The following is an 11,667-nucleotide window of genomic DNA, read 5'->3' on the forward strand; positions in this document are numbered from 1 at the left end:
GAAGAGATGTCCTTTGGTATCCGGGTGCCCAAGGTCCATTGAATTAAAAAAAATCATTTTCAATGTTTCAGACAAATTTGAAAACAATCTCACATGTAGATCCGGGTGTGATCTATGCATAATTTTCGTTAAAAATGTTTTCATTTATGGGTTTCACAAGAAAAACAAATGATGGGATCTATATTAGTGGATCTACAATCGAGTACGCCTAGTGTGCATCCACAATCTGTCCGTCTTGTGTCGTGCTGGAATAGAATTTGGAGGTTTAAGAGGCAGATTGCACTCTTCAAATGTTGAGCTGTATTCTACTCCCTCCGTAAAGAAATATCAGGGCGTTTAGATCGCTACTTTATTGATTTAAACGTTCTTATATTTCTTTACGGAGGGAGTAGTTATTCTATATTTCTTTCAGCTTTCTATGGTTCCACCTCGACTGGTCGACTCAGCTTAAATAAAAGAGTTACAAAGTTCAGTTTCTACTAACTCCGCATAGCCAAGAAGATAGAAATACTTTTCCCAAAAACTATCTATGTGAATTCTTTGTTTTTTCCATATCTTTTGCCCGGTGAAGAATCTCCTGCTGCAGGAATGAGATGAATGGCTTAAACGCAAAGAAAAAAATGTTTTTTTATGAAACAGGCTACAAGACATCTGGCTCATTTTAGCAGTATATTCGCGAGTTTCAAACACCCGATTCATCCAGTTCCCTCCCCACGGACTCGGCGAGTCACGGAGGAGTGGTGTGAGGGCAACTCCAACGCTAGACCCCATCCGGACGTCCGTTTGTCCGGAAATCGTCCGTTTGGGGTCGGAATGCGGTGGCCGATGTCCGTGTCGTACGGCCTGGCGTCGAGGCGCCCAACGCGCGGCCCCAACTGTAACTTATCCGCGGTGGACAAAGAAAAAAACACATGCAAATGCAAAAAACACATGCAAAGGCATTTAAACTTAGCTAAATAACTAAAAACATCATTAAAAGTCCGCCGTCCTCACGGCCCAACCACATCACTTGGTTTAGTTAAACATAAAACGATAAAAAAACAAGCAAAAGATAAATGTGGCCGCCCCGCCGCCGCAGAAGACCTCGCTGTCGCCTGATGCCGTCGCAACCGCCGTCTTCAGGCACCACCATCCTCGTCGTTTCTCATGAGGTTGATGTAGGGTGGGGGCGTCCAGAGGTGCGGGGGCAGCTCCCAGATTGGGCCGGGAGCGTACTGTGCAGGCGGCGGAGGAGGTCGGGGCGCTGGCGGTGGCGACCACGACGCTAGTGCACGCTCCTGCTCGACCTCCTCCTTCACCTCTGCTTGGACCTCCTCCTTCACCTCCGCCTTGACCTCTAGCTCCAGGACGTAGACGTCCCTGGAGGCAGAGAGCTCGAGCATGAACTGCAGCCCCTGCCACTGCTCCTCCTCCTGGCGCATGTACTCCCTCTCGGAGTCCTCTATGAAGGCCTGCCCGTTCCTCCTCCTCGGTCGTCATGGCGGGAGGTTGCGGTGGGGGCGGCGATGGGGATGGCGACGGCGTTGGTGTCAGGCCACAGATCCTCGTGCGGCCGCCTACGCTTGGCGGGCTAGGCGCGCGCACACGTGTCGCACGCGCGCACTGTGGGACACGCGGGGCAGGCTCCCACGACCAGCAAAGAAGGTGGCGCGGCGCAGGTCGTGCTTATCTTGGAACCAGGTGTCCCACAGTAGTGAGTCCACGACGTACCTGTGGCCGGCGAGGAGCTCGTGCGGGATCCTGGCGCGGCGATGGGCGATCTCCTACTGGCGGGCGTGGCCTGTGGCCGGCACGGGGGGAATGGGCACCCAATCCGGGCTCAGATGCCACCCATTGGGGAGGTGTGCATCTGACCACAGCAGCGGAGTGCCTTTCTCCGAGTATCGGCGGCACACCCTGACGCCGACATAGGGCCTGAAGCGTGGCGCGGCCACCGGAGAGGAGATGTAGAACGAAGCCGGAGACGTCGAGTGGCTGGCCGCGCTACCAGAAGACGAGCCCGCCTCGTGGTCGTGCTTGGCCTTCTTTCCCGAGTGCCACTTCCAGAACCCCATGGCTGGCAGGGAAGTGAGGTCGACGGTGGCTAGGGTTTCGGTGTCTCCGATGGGGGAGGCAATGGCGGGGCAGCTGTGGGGAAGTGGATGGGGACGGCGACTGGAGTCCACGGCTTGCCCGTAGAAAAGGACGCGGTTGGGGGGCATCTGTGTGGCTGACTTGTGGGCCCAACCACCCATGCGCACTTACTGCGGCTGGTGGGTGGTGGTTGGACCACCGACATGCAAGCCCCTCGCGGACGTGGAGAGGACGCGTGCCCCGTCTGTTCGTTGTCCGTGCGACCGCAATGCTGGCCCAAGTATGCGCCTGGAATGGGTCGAGCGGACTGGAAACGGACAACTTTTAAAAATGGGGTTGCGTGTTGGGCCGGGCCGTTTGTCCGTTACGGGTAAACAGACGCGGGGCCGGATTAGATGGGGTCTAGTGTTGGAGTTGCCCTGAGTACTGCTCGACCCCGTGGAGCACACGTGGGACGGCCGGAGCCACGTCCAGCAGCATGCTTCTGCCAACGAGCGATGGCAACGTGGAGCAGCGGCGGTGGCAAGCTGGTCGTCTTCAGGCTTAACGTGTCTGCTTCGTCTGCGAAACGTGTCTCTCACTCTCCCATGAAGTAGAATGGCAAATGCAGTAAAGCTCGGCGTCAGTCAGCACGGCCGTGTCAATGGGGACGCCATGCAGACGGGGCCGTCGGATTGAGCAGCGCACTGGTACATCACCGCCGGTCACCGCCCCCATGAGCGCTATTGGCTTCCACTGAAGATTCTATCGTCTTATAGGTCAATTGTCATATTCTCTGGACGCTTGGCTCCAATGGTATCGATACGTGCATAATCACTCAAAACATTTGCGGCTGTGGCTTCACAGTGCTCTGGGGCAAATTAAATACAAAGAACGTAACAGGCCCAACGTGAGCAAATGTGAAAATTCAGTATCAATACAAGTTATTACATCCGCCACAGGAGCTATAGTACAACTGTACAAGAGTATCATCGAATCCGACATGAATGCAGAATTATTCAGCTATACAGCTTATCCGAGAATTCTGGAATCAGATCATTTTGGTGGTACAATGGTGCCATTTTCTACAATACATTTACAGTGTCAATTTCTCCATGATTCAGGGAAGCTTGTACGTAGTTTCAAGGAGCATGGAGGCAAGCAAATATTTACCTATTTTGCTTCAAATTTACAGACACCCGATCGTCATGCTCCGATGCTGAAGATGAACATCAGGAACTCGTGGAGTGTGAAATCAGGTTTTCTCCTCCACGGAATTGAAGTAATCCTGGAGCCACCTGACATGCACCTCCAGCCCGGCTTCCCGGAGGCTGTTGAGGACGATCATGTACAGCCTCCTGTCCAGCTTGGTGCCCTGCAGCTTCATGTCCCTCAGCAGCTGGATGAGGTCGTTGAAGCGGCTGGTCTTGCAGAACACCCCCACCATGAGCCCGGCCAGGGTCTTGTCCACCGTCCCCCCCGTCTCCCTGAACTCCTGGTAGTAGTCCATGCACCGGTCCAGCTCCCCCGACCGGTTGAACGCGCCGACGATGGCCGTGTAGCTCACCCGGTCGGGCTGCACCTTGCGCCGCATCATCTCCTTCCAGATCTTCTCGGCCTGCCTCGAGTCCCCGAGCTTGCCGCGCATGTCCAGGAGCGAGTTGTACACCCACACGTTGGGCTCGCAACCCTTCTGCTTCATCAGCGCCAGCAGCCTCGTGGCGTCCGACGCCCTCCGGATCTGCCCGTACATGGAGATCATGTTGCCGTACGCCACCACGCACTTGTCGAAGCCCCGGTCGATCATCTCCGAGAAGACGGACTCCGCCCTGTCGCTCCGCCCCAGCCGGCAGTACACGTTGATCGCCGACGCGTAGGTGACCTGCCCGGGCTCGCACCCCATGGCCACCAGCTTGTCGTACGCTCTGATGGCAGGCTTCAGGCCTCTCCTCTTCACGAAGCCGTTGACGATCGTGGAGAGGACGCAGTCGGTGACCCTCAGGCCGATGTCCCGCATGTCCTTGGCCACGCCGAGCGTGTCCTCCAGTAGCCCGGTCTCGACTTGCATGATGACCACCTTCAGGAACATGTCTGGATCTCGTAGCATCCCCTTCTTCCATGCCTCGTCGTACACGTCCTCCGTCGACGCCGTCTCTCGGGCGTCCGCCAGAGAGCCGATGACGGTGGAGTAGATCCCGGCGTCCGGCGAGATGCCGTCCGCCTCCATCTCCCGCAGGCACTTGAGCGCGTCCAGGGCTCTGCCTGCCCGCCCCAGCGCGTCGCAGGCGATGGTGTACGTCTCGAGGCAGGTCTCGGAGGGGTACCATTTCCGAGACCTGTACTGCTTGAACAGCGAAGTCACCGTGTCCGGCTCGCCCAGCGCCCCGAACGCCGCCATCACGGCGCGGTAGGCGTCGGCGTTTACCGACAGGCAGTCCGCCTTCATCCGCTCGTACAGCAGCACCGTGCTCCGGTACATGTGCAGCTTGTTGTACGCCTGCAACGCCGAGCTGAAGCACACGGCGGCGGCCGGGCCCTTCTTCCCTTCGAGGACCCCGAGCACCACGTCGGCGAGGCCGAACCTCCTCGCCTTGACGCAGGTCGCGACGAGCCGCGCGCACGTCCGTCTCTCCGGGAGTACCCCATAGGCCATGAAATCCTGGACCAGATGCTCCAGCGAGCTCCACTGCTTGGCCCGGAGCAGCTGCACGGTGAGCGCATTCATCGTCTTCTTGTCCGGCCGGAACTCGGGCTGCTGCAGAGCCCTCCGGTAGCACTCGAAGGCGAGCGGCTCGGTCTGCCGGTCGCCGCAGAGCCCCCGGATGAACTTGTTGGAGATGCCGAGGTTCGCAGCATCCGGAAGCGTGGACACCGGCGCCGCCTTGGCCGGCGCCGGAGAAGAAAGAACATGGAGCTCGCCGGGCAAATTCTTGGGCTCAAGAACCGGGGAGGCGCAGGAGCGGGAGCAGTGCAGGACGAAGGACGCGAGCTGCCGCTTGATCGTGCAGAGGGAAGTGCTGGGCGACGATCTTCTCGATGGATGGAGAGGGGGGAGGGGAGGCCAGTCGGAGTAGCATTTGGCCATGATTCGCGATGGGAACTGGAGGCTGGGAATGGAAGAACGAGGCTGTTCGGGACGAAGGCGCCTTATCCTGCCATGGAGGAGATTCCGTCGCTCTGGTTTTTACGGGCATCTGCTGGTGGAAACGGTCTGATTCCGACGGCTGGGATCTGGCCACGTGAGCTCCCCGTAGAAATCTCAGGGCATCCATGACGTGGAGGTCCAGTTACCCGGCAAGTGAAAGAAGCTCAGATTTTGGGAAGCCACGGCCTCATTGGTCGTGACTGGAGGGGCTTGGTCCACGTAGCTCGTGCCCGGTGGACAGCCACCAGTTAACTTGTGATGCTACATGTCTGAGGTGTTGGCAGGCGAATTTGGGGTCCAAGACATCATGAAAGCTACCAAACAGATTGTCCATGGCAAAATTGGACTTGTGGTATATTTGACTTGTTTTCTGTGGAAACATCACAAGCTCAAGCCACTTACCAGAGCCACAAGATTCTGCCAATGTTCTGGCGACCCAACAGCCAGATAAATTTGAAACATGCAATTTTCATCGATATGTAATTGTTTCCGGCTTCATTGTTGAGTTCCATTGATGGAATTCAATAATTTGCTTCCCCATTCCGCACAAGCGAAGAACGCCCATTATAGGACGTATGAATAAATAGATAAACTGATTCATATAATATTTGTGACAATCGTGTCATCTTGGAAAGTGGAGTGGAATATTCACCGGTGTGGATGTCGTGGCTTAGCTTGGTTGTTGTTGAAGAATAATTGTAGTTGTCGCTACACACTGGCACGGGCAGGAGGACTCGTTGGGGTGTGCCCTCCCCCACCCCCACTCCCCAAAGCTCTCAGAAAATACACCAATGGTGAACCAACCTGTGGTTGGATGGCTAGGATGACAGTTGTATCCCCAGCCCACCAGGGTTCAAGTTCTGGTGCTTGCATTATCGTGGATTTATTTCAGGTTTTTCGGCGATGCGTATTCTGTGGGAGGAGACGTTTGCGTCAACTACGAGGCGCCTGTGGCGACTTCGTCAATCTGAAGATGATATACCGGCTTAGTCTCTCGGAGGTGCTCATAGGGGCAGGGTGTGCGTGTGTACTCATAGGGGTGATGCGTATATATGAGCGCCTACCTCTATACTGTGTTCTCAAAAACAAAGAAAATACAACCTATGTATGCTCCTAATTCTCTATTTGTATGAGAAATTAGCTAGATCTAGGTGATTTAGCCCATCCTAACATTATATGACACATTTAGCTCTCTCTATGTTGAGGTTCTGACACAGCCGCTTCTGCCACACATAGTATGATGTGCTCGTAGGGGGCATCATGAAATCGAAGGGAACATCGAAGATGGTGGCGTAAGAGAGAAAAATCTTAATGTCGTTGTTACGCCACTCAACGCTAGGGATGAAAATGGATTGAAAAGTTTTCACTTTTCCGGAAGAAAAATGGAAACGGAGAGGAAATATGAAAATGGAAATGGAAATTTTTATGTGGAAACGGAAACAAAAATGGAACGGTGTTTTCTGGTGGAACAGACGTGGAAACGGAATGTTCCATTTCCGTGAATGTGGAATTTCCGTTTCTGTTATAGGCCCATGGCTGCTATGTAGCCCAGCTACGAAACAACACCCAATGACACAATGAGCAGAATGGAACATTTGAGGACCAACTTTTACTACCACACGTCCGCTGGTGAATCTCAACCAGGTGATAAGGATGATGGATGTGCAGCATGATGGAGCCTCTTATTGGGACTCTAGAAGCACTGTGCACCGGCTTTATTTTATGTCCCCTTGCCGCCACCACGCCCAAATGCTAGTCTATCAACATGTGGCACCCCGGCTCAGAGGAACCGGAATACACCGTATTCCAGCCTAGAGATCAAGTCTTCTGAAATAGGTCACTGCTTGACATAGAACAAATCAGCTCTTATTACAAAAGATAAGGGTACAAGGGTTCTGAGGTTACAATGATTACATCAGCGGCGACACTACGCCTGCTAACGTAGCTCTATGCTAGGAGCGGAACAACGACGACAATGATGTAGTCCACTCTGAAGGGACTCTGGCTAGGACATGGTCTAGCTCGCACGATTGGAATCCTCGACAGGCAATCAATCACGGCATCACCTGCAATCTGACATGACATGCCAGGTGAGTACTTTGAATGTACTCGCAAGCTCACAACAACCAAAAGCATCAAGGCAAGAAAACAACATAGCATTTATAGATTAAGCTATTATCAACTACTATTATGTTGAGGTAAATATTAATCATGATATAGTAATGCTAGAATTAATGCTAAACCATCATCTTGGGCCACATGAAACATCTCACTCTTGGCTATCAGGCCAAGCAACACATAATCATCTCGATCACCTCGTGATCAATACATCCTCGTGATCACTGCATCATCACATCACAAACTGAATGATCATCCTCAAGATCATCCCAACATCATCATCGGCATCCTGCCAAATTGTTATTGCTCACATAACAATATAAGTCATCTCGTAAGTCATTAATAAGTCATTCCATCATCATGAGTGTTGATCGAACGGTGTGACCTAGTATGAACTGTGTCCATGACCGAGACGCGGCTATCGATAGTTTATACACTCTGCAGAGGTTAGTACACTGTACCCACACCATGGAATTCATGGCCTCGTGCTCCCATTCGAGTGGTCCAATGACATTCCGACAAAACCAATCTATTGCATGTCACTCTCCCAGCCACTCCGACAAATTCCCCTTTGGGTTAAGTCATGGGTGGCCCTGCTGTCACCGCGTGACATCCGCCACCTTCGTGGCCGGCCACCATCATGGCCAAAACTAAAGCAAACGTCCCAAACGAGGACACCCAGGTACAACACAACTTGGGAACACAAGGTTATTTCCGCCTACCGGGCCAGGGCAGCGTGCGCATATAACCTTCCCTAGTTGGAGGCACTGGCGAGAGGCATGACAATAGACCGAATTAGAGCCTCCCCATCTAGGTAAGTGTGGTTGCACTGGTGAGCTCGGTTCGGTGGCACCTAACCAACGAAATGACGGAATTTGTCCCCAAGGTATATCTGTGATAGAACTGTGTCACCAATATCATATATCGACCTGTCATCCAAGTTATAGCAATATCCATCCAATATACTCCAAAGAATAACATAGCCATATAATTATCAAACTACCATAGGCACAAGATTAAATATGATCATGGTGAATCCAAAGCAAATGATCCTACTGACCCAATAGCACTACCAAGACTGTTAACCAAAGTCGAATGTGATAGCAAAAAATCCAAATGATACTGCAAAGCATAATATCCAACATGATCATGATGAAAATAATAGTAATTCATAGCAATCCAATGGCAACATGTCATCCTCAAACTTGCAAAGCATAGGACCTAAAGAATCCAAGCATCATCATGGCAGTAGCAAGATCACATATTATCCCAAAATAATGCCATGAATAAATCATTTCTAAATAATGCATATTAAGCAATTTTAGCTAAACCATGGCATTGCATTGCAATCATGCAAATGGAGGGTGTGGCTTGCCTTGCTCCAAGGGAGTGTTGGAATGCTCCTAGTCTTCACAACACACATCAAACACTCTGGAAAAGATTTTTGCAAACATTTGTAAATAAATATAAAGCAAATTCTACTGTCCAGAAAATCTAGATAGCAGAGAAAAATACCGAATTCTACCAGAAAATTAAGGAGCTCAAAAGCAAAATAATGCAAAAAGAATCAATTCAACTGGACTTGTAGTTTAGGAGATATTCCTAGTCAAAATTTGGGTCAAACTGGAATTAAAATGAATTTAAATGATTTTCTGGAAATCCCCAGGGGGCTGACGTCGAAAGCATATTTTGGCTTTACATTTTCACTTGAAAACGCTTTGGAGGGAGCTGGAGTGGCTGACTGGTGGGGCCGGCTTGTAGGTTTAAGAGAGAGGGAGAGAGACAAAGGCGTCTTGCCGGTCTAGCTCGGCCTCCCGTTCCTCGTTCATGAATACCCGAGGTGCTTCATAGATTATGTCGCAAGGGAGTACTTCCTCGGTGTTGTATACCATGAGGAATGGGGTGTACTCCTTAGATCAATTTGGCGTGGTGCACATCCCCCATATGACGGAATCGAGTTCCTCTACCCACTTGTAGTCTGCTTCTTTAAGGGAGCGTACTAGCCTTGGCTTAATGCCGCTAAGGATCAGTCCGTTGGTGCGTCCTACCTACCCGTTTGACTGCGGGTGATAAACTGACGCGTAGTCGAGCTTTATGCCCATCTTTGTGCACCATGCTTTGACCTCTTTGGCCATGAAGTTTGTCCCATTGTCTATTATGAGACTGTGGGGGATACCGTAACGGTGTACTACCTTAGAGATGAACTCAGTTACTGGAACTGCTCCAGCCGATGTGACTGGTTTTGCTTCGATCCATTTTGGTAAACTTGTCTACCATGACAAGTAGATACTTGTTTTTTATTGACCCTCCCTTAAGTGGGCCAACCATATCGAGCCCCGAGACCGCGAAATGCCAAGTGATCAAAATAGTCCGGAGGGCTGTAAGGGGCATGTGGCTTTGTTTGGCGAACACCTAACAGTCGGGGCAACGATGTACTAGCGTTGCAACATCAGCCCCTACTGTTGGCCAGTAAAAATTAGCTCAAAACGCGTTGCTGACCAAGGTTCGAGTAGCAGCGCGATTTCCGCTCATGCCGGCATGTATTTCGCTAAGCACTAGTCTCCCTTACTCTTCGGATATACATCGCTGGAGGACCCCCGTGGAGCTTTGCTTATAGAGCTCACCCTCGTGGACTTTGTAGGCTTTAGACTGCCTTACAATCCGACGTGCATCGGTTTGGTCTTCGAGGAGGGTCTCAGTCCAGGGTGCAATGACTATCATAACCTCATGCGCCGAAGCCATTTCTTGGATGGCCGATCCTACAATTATATCTTGTTCCGGTTCGTCCTTGGGTAGGGCAGATTGCACTTCGTCGTTTGACTCCGATGCTTCTTTATCGTCCTGCCAGACCATGGATGGCTTGAAGAGTCATTCGAGGAAGGTGTTTTCACGGACCTTATCCCATTTGGCGCCCATTCGGGCGAGGATATTGGCGGCCTGGTTGCTATCACGAGGGATATGATGAAATTCAAGCCCCTCGAACCTGGCCGAGATTTTTAGGATGACATTCCTGCAAGCTGTCATTTTTGGGTCCTTTGCATGGAACTCGCCATTTACCTAGGAGATGGCGAGATTAGAAATATCCTCGAACCTGAAGGCATTTAACGCCCATTGAGACTCCTACCCGGAGTCCGTGAAGGAGGGCTTCGTATTTGGCTGCAGTATTTGAGTCGGTGTACATGATATGTAACACGTATCGAATGTTGTCGCCTATTGGCGATGTAAGCACTACTCCATCCCCTAGCCCGGCGAGCATTTTTGAACTATCAAAACACATGGTCTAGTGCAAATATGTGTTGTACTCTCTAGGGAGCTCGACCTCTATCCAAGTTGGTGCAATATCTGCCTACCCTATGTTTTGAAGATTGTTGACATAAACAGGTATGGACTGATTTGTTTGCTAGTGCATACAGAGAGAAATAGTCCATACAGAAACCGAAGAGAATGCTGTCTCTGGTGCCAAGTTCGAGGAACTTCACCGAAGTATATCTGTGTTGTAGAAAAGAATGAGTCGTATCTGTTATAGATATGAAGACAAGGAGATTGATTTGAAGGATATGCCCCCTCGAAAGTTTACTGCTGAAGCGAAGCATTTGGTTCGGTTTTGTCCGAAGAAATTGACTGCAGCTAGCGGAAGTCAAAGACAAATTGAAGCCATAGCATTCTTTTTGTTGTCCTTCTTTTGTTCATTTGAGTCATAGGACCTCCGTACTATTAGGAGGGGTATAGGTACTCGATGCTTTGATCCGATGTGATGCTTAGCCCAAAACATATGAAAGTTGCGAGAGAAATCTCTTTGTGCTCCGAGCAAATACTGGCCAGCAAGAGATTGTGATCTTCTTCGCTGCGAGAGATTTGTCTCAGACCGAGGAGTTAGCATTTCTTGCTCAGCAAGTAATGTTACCATTGTGCTCAAAATCTGACCGTTGGACTCGTGTTGCTCAACCATTGGCTGTTCCCGATGTCCAATTTGGTCTTTTCCCATCAGGGAAGGTTGCGGCTATAAATAGCCACCCCGCACCGGCTTTTTTCGGTGGCTGCTCCGCTCAAGATTTCTGAGAAGATTGACTTGAGCACCCCCTCTCCGAGTGATTTGAGTTTAAGATACACCGAGAGAAAATCAAGAGCCCAAACTTAGACAGTGGTTTAGCATCATAGTGGTTCCGAGTTAGAGTTCTTGTACCTATTGCTACCTCTTGAGCATGCGTTGGTTTTCCATTGAAGAGGAAAGGGTGATGCAGCAAAGTAGCGTAAGTATTTCCCTTAGTTTTTGAGAACCAAGGTATCAATCTAGTAGGAGATTACACGCAAGTCACCTAGTACCTGCACAAACAATCAAGAACCTTGCAACC

The 11,667-nt window shown here is 50.9% G+C and overlaps 1 protein-coding gene across 1 annotated transcript; it reads right to left on the bottom strand.

Annotated features, from left to right (window-relative positions):
• Positions 1 to 2,963: 2,963 nt before the first annotated feature.
• LOC109748009 (pentatricopeptide repeat-containing protein At5g13770, chloroplastic) lies at positions 2,964 to 5,313 on the bottom strand. The gene has a single exon (XM_020307064.4). It carries the CDS (start codon positions 5,135 to 5,137, stop codon positions 3,308 to 3,310), a length of 1,830 nt encoding a protein of 609 aa, XP_020162653.1. The 5' UTR covers positions 5,138 to 5,313; the 3' UTR covers positions 2,964 to 3,307.
• Between the last annotated feature and the right edge of the window lie 6,354 nt (positions 5,314 to 11,667).

Source organism: Aegilops tauschii, chromosome 2 (genome assembly GCF_002575655.3).
Source record: "Aegilops tauschii subsp. strangulata cultivar AL8/78 chromosome 2, Aet v6.0, whole genome shotgun sequence".
NCBI classification, from domain to species: Eukaryota; Viridiplantae; Streptophyta; class Magnoliopsida; order Poales; family Poaceae; genus Aegilops; species Aegilops tauschii.

Coding starts and splice junctions, on each gene's coding strand:
- LOC109748009 (XM_020307064.4), bottom strand. CDS start 5,137: ATGGCCAAATGCTACTCCGACTGGCCTCCCCTCCCCCCTCTCCATCCA.